The sequence below is a fragment of the Hibiscus syriacus genome, unplaced genomic scaffold (genome assembly GCF_006381635.1).
Source record: "Hibiscus syriacus cultivar Baekdansim isolate YM2019G1 unplaced genomic scaffold, ASM638163v2 tig00111146_pilon, whole genome shotgun sequence".
Lineage (NCBI taxonomy): Eukaryota > Viridiplantae > Streptophyta > Magnoliopsida > Malvales > Malvaceae > Hibiscus > Hibiscus syriacus.
The window spans coordinates 293211-296930 of record NW_024062997.1 but is presented as its reverse complement, the minus strand read 5'-3'; the positions used below and the strand labels follow the sequence as shown (position 1 = coordinate 296930).

At 39.6% G+C, this 3720-nt stretch overlaps 1 protein-coding gene across 2 annotated transcripts; it reads left to right on the top strand.

The window, feature by feature from the left end:
- Window positions 1-608: 608 nt before the first annotated feature.
- On the top strand, window positions 609-2449 carry LOC120154677 (putative disease resistance protein At3g15700). 2 transcript variants are annotated; one of them, XM_039166344.1, is made up of 2 exons: window positions 609-830; window positions 1007-2449. In XM_039166344.1, the coding sequence occupies exons 1-2, from the start codon at window positions 709-711 to the stop codon at window positions 2421-2423; spliced, it is 1539 nt and encodes a 512-aa protein (XP_039022275.1). In that variant the 5' UTR covers window positions 609-708; the 3' UTR covers window positions 2424-2449. The 2 variants fall into 2 exon arrangements, 1 of the variants encoding a protein (XP_039022275.1); XR_005518900.1 differs by having other exon boundaries at window positions 720-830; window positions 989-1138.
- Window positions 2450-3720: the final 1271 nt, after the last annotated feature.

Here is a 3720-nt window from a genome sequence, read left to right as displayed (position 1 = left end):
CCTTTTGCTTGCATGATTTTGTTGATCTTACATAAACTTTTGGTATTGAAGTTAGGTAGCTGATGTTGTTGATTTGACTGTAATATCGATAAGGTATTATCTGGCGTCGGAGTTGAATATCGTCACGGTTGTCCTCGGAGAATAAAAGAAAAACCAGGGAAAATTAATCCTGCTTTGTGCGGTTAATCTCCTGCATCTTTACAAACCTTAAACACTTGAGTACATTAAACACATAGCATGCTTTAAACAACAAATTGAATCAACACCCATACTTTGTTTAATCTTGTTTTTTCCATGGATGTTCCCACGAAGTTGACTCATAAAAATAAAGTCAGTTGCTTTCATTTCTGAATCAACCACAAACAAGTTGAATCAACACCCACACTTTTAATCTTGTTTTTTCCATGGATGTTCCCACGAAGTTGACTCATAAAAATAAAGACAGTTCCTTTCATTTCTGAAGCTTCCATGGCACCTTCATTCTTTCCACCTGACTTTTCCTCCGGCTTTCCCTTATCAGAAAATATTTAACCCCTTTTCATGGTCGTTTTTTTCTTCACAGCCAAACAGAGTGATCATGTAACTTCAATTCCCAATTCTCTGTTCCTCTTTTTATTTCGTATAAATCCTGAGAAAAATCCATGCTTGTTCATCAAATGTTTCTCTATTATTGCTCCCTATCTTTCCTTAGACCTTGTTCATAAATCGATGAGTAATTCCCATTTTGTTGCAGGTTGCCGGATATCATCTCAAGGAACAGGCACTCATCTTTATTTTTATCCAAAATCGGTCCATTTTCTCGAGATGAGCTCAGCTATAAAAGGTTTCATGTAAGTGGAAGTTTAGAGTTTGGATGTTGAAAATTATGGATTTCTTGATTTTGCAGAATTATGGTTTCATCTATTTACGTTATCGACTTATAAATAATCATCATTATCCTAAGTTTGACACCGATATCGAAGCTATGTGTATAAATCATCTTCCCTAGGTACTGGTGTTAATGCAGGGAATTAGCTGAGCAAGTAGGGAATATTTTTGAGGTTGGGAATACTACATGGGGTTTAATTGGAAACCGCTGGAAATTGCCTGGAGGCATTGATCGGAATGTGGATAATCTGAAGCGAAAAAGAGATAGATTGAATGGTCAGAAAGACGATACGACGTCGAGAATCAAGGCGGAGCTGCGTCCAAGAGAGAGAGTCAAGAAAGAAGTCGAGTTGTGGCTCGAAAACGTCGATAGAATAGACGGCGAAATATCGAACCTCGAATCCAAAGTCGGAGCCAGCGGCTTTTTCTCCCTTGGATTTCTTGTGAAGGATGTTTGTAAGAAGGAAGAAGAGGTTGACGAATTGATTGAGAAGGGTGGATTTTCTGATGCATTGGTCGTCGATGATTGTTCACGGATCGGTCACGTGTTGCCGGCACCGAGTTTAGTCGTCGAATCGATAAGACGTAAAAGGGATGAGATTCTGAGATACCTTCGAACTAACGATGATTTTCGGAAGATTGGAGTTTATGGAATGCCAGGAGTTGGTAAAACAAGTGTTGTCAAGCTTGTTAACAATGAACTCTTAAAAGATCGAATGGGGTTCGATACCGTGGTATGGGTCACCGTATCGATGAACTGTTGTGTTATCGAACTGCAGGACAAGATTACAGGGGCAATGAATATCATTATTCTAGAAGACAAAGACGAAACATTACGAGCAGGGATGCTGTCCGAAATCTTGCGCGACAAGGATAAATTCGCTTTAATCTTCGATGATGTACGGGATAGATTCTCCCTGGAAAAAGTTGGGATTCCTGAGCCCTCTGCAGATAACGGTAGTAAAATCGTGCTAACAACTCGATCACTCGATGTATGTCGACGAATGGATTGTCGAGTAACAAAACTGGAACCACTCCCTGAAGTAGACACATGGACATTGTTCTCAGACAAGATCGGTCGAGACCTAACGAGCTCCGCGGATTTGTTTCCGGTTGCAAGATCGATCGTGGAGCGCTGCGCCGGTTTGCCATTGGTAATAGTCACAGTAGCCAGTACCATGAGAGGTGAATACAGTCTTCCTATATGGAGGAACGCATTGGCGGAACTGAACTGGAACATACAGGGGATTACAGATGTTAAGAACACGATATATCGGCAACTGAGGTTCAGCTACGATCGTTTGAACGATCCGAGAATCCGGAACTGTTTGCCGAGTTGTGCATCGTACGGTGAAGATTCGGGAATCCGGAAGGATCGGCTCGTAAGGGATTGGATTGGAAAGGGATTAATAGATGATACGGATGAGGGACAGGCTATAGTAAGAACTCTTGTTGATAATTGCTTGTTGGAAAATGTAGGAAATGAAAGACTTCAAATGCATGATATTGTAAGAGAGATGGCTCAACTTATCAACCGTGAGCTCTATGAATCATGAATTGACATTTCAACTGTAATCAGGAACGGACGTAGAAATTTTATATCGAGAATACAAATTTTCAATAAATTTTTTATATATATATAAAGAGTTCCAAAAGACTTGATGGAGTCTTTATTTTTCCTATGAGACCTCTCAAACATTATTAGTTCATCTCAGATAGAACACATAACAGTTCCCACTCATGGCTGACTATGATCTGTACCTAATGGTGCACTAGCTATGTTCACGGATTCTTTCATCGAATCGGCAGTTCCGACCCCAGGTGGTCTGCGGTTGCATTCCAGTTCAGTGTTCTGAAGGCCCTTACAATCGCTCAGATAGCATATGAATACAGCGTCTCCGACGTCGGTATCTTTCCATCCGGAAACGCATGCCGGGAGACATCCCGGACCACATATCAGCTCATTTGGTGGTGTTAGCGACACCATCGACATCATTTGGGGCCTTTGGCCCGGTATAATGAAACCGGGAGCGCACCCCGGAGAACATTCCGGGACCGTGATGTTTCCGGGATCACCTGGTCCTTCCTCCATAGGGGGCTCAGGGTTAGCAATAACAGGTTCATCAGTGGCCTGAACCATGTGGAACCTAGTGGCCCAACCGGACCCCCAAGGATATGAAGACTGAGAAAATTATGCATGCAGATTTTAGATTTGGGACCATTTTGCCAACTTTGTATATGTTATTCCACACTTTGATCAAATGAGATCTCCATTGCCTTTTATAGAATAAAAGGAGTGCCGATGGAAGAGAGAAGCCATCAATCCATGTATTCATATGGTAAATATTATTTGCATGTACTATGATATTAAAATATTTTATACATAACATTAAAATTCACTCTTAGTATTTAACATTTTAGTAATTTATTAATTAACAGTCAATAATTTATTACTATCTTAATATTTTATATACATTTAACTATTGACAATATATATAACCTCATCATCTAAGTACACGTGACATATATTTTATCAACACTTAAACACTAATGACATATATCACTTCGGTACTTAAGTACACGTTAAGTAGGGATGTCATTCGGGGTAGGTTTCATGGAGAATCGACTCGTGCACTCAATTGGGTGTGTAATACCTCAAATTTTGGTTATTAACCTAAACGTAAATTTTGAAAGGTTAGTGGCCAAAGTATAAAGTTTGGAAAAGTTCAGGGACCAAAGTGATAATTTTCCAAAAAAAGAAATTTTATTCCATAAATGAATAAATTATCCCCAAGATTGATGTTTTCATGGGAATCAGAATTTCAGTATAGGATTTGTATTAAAAACTATAAG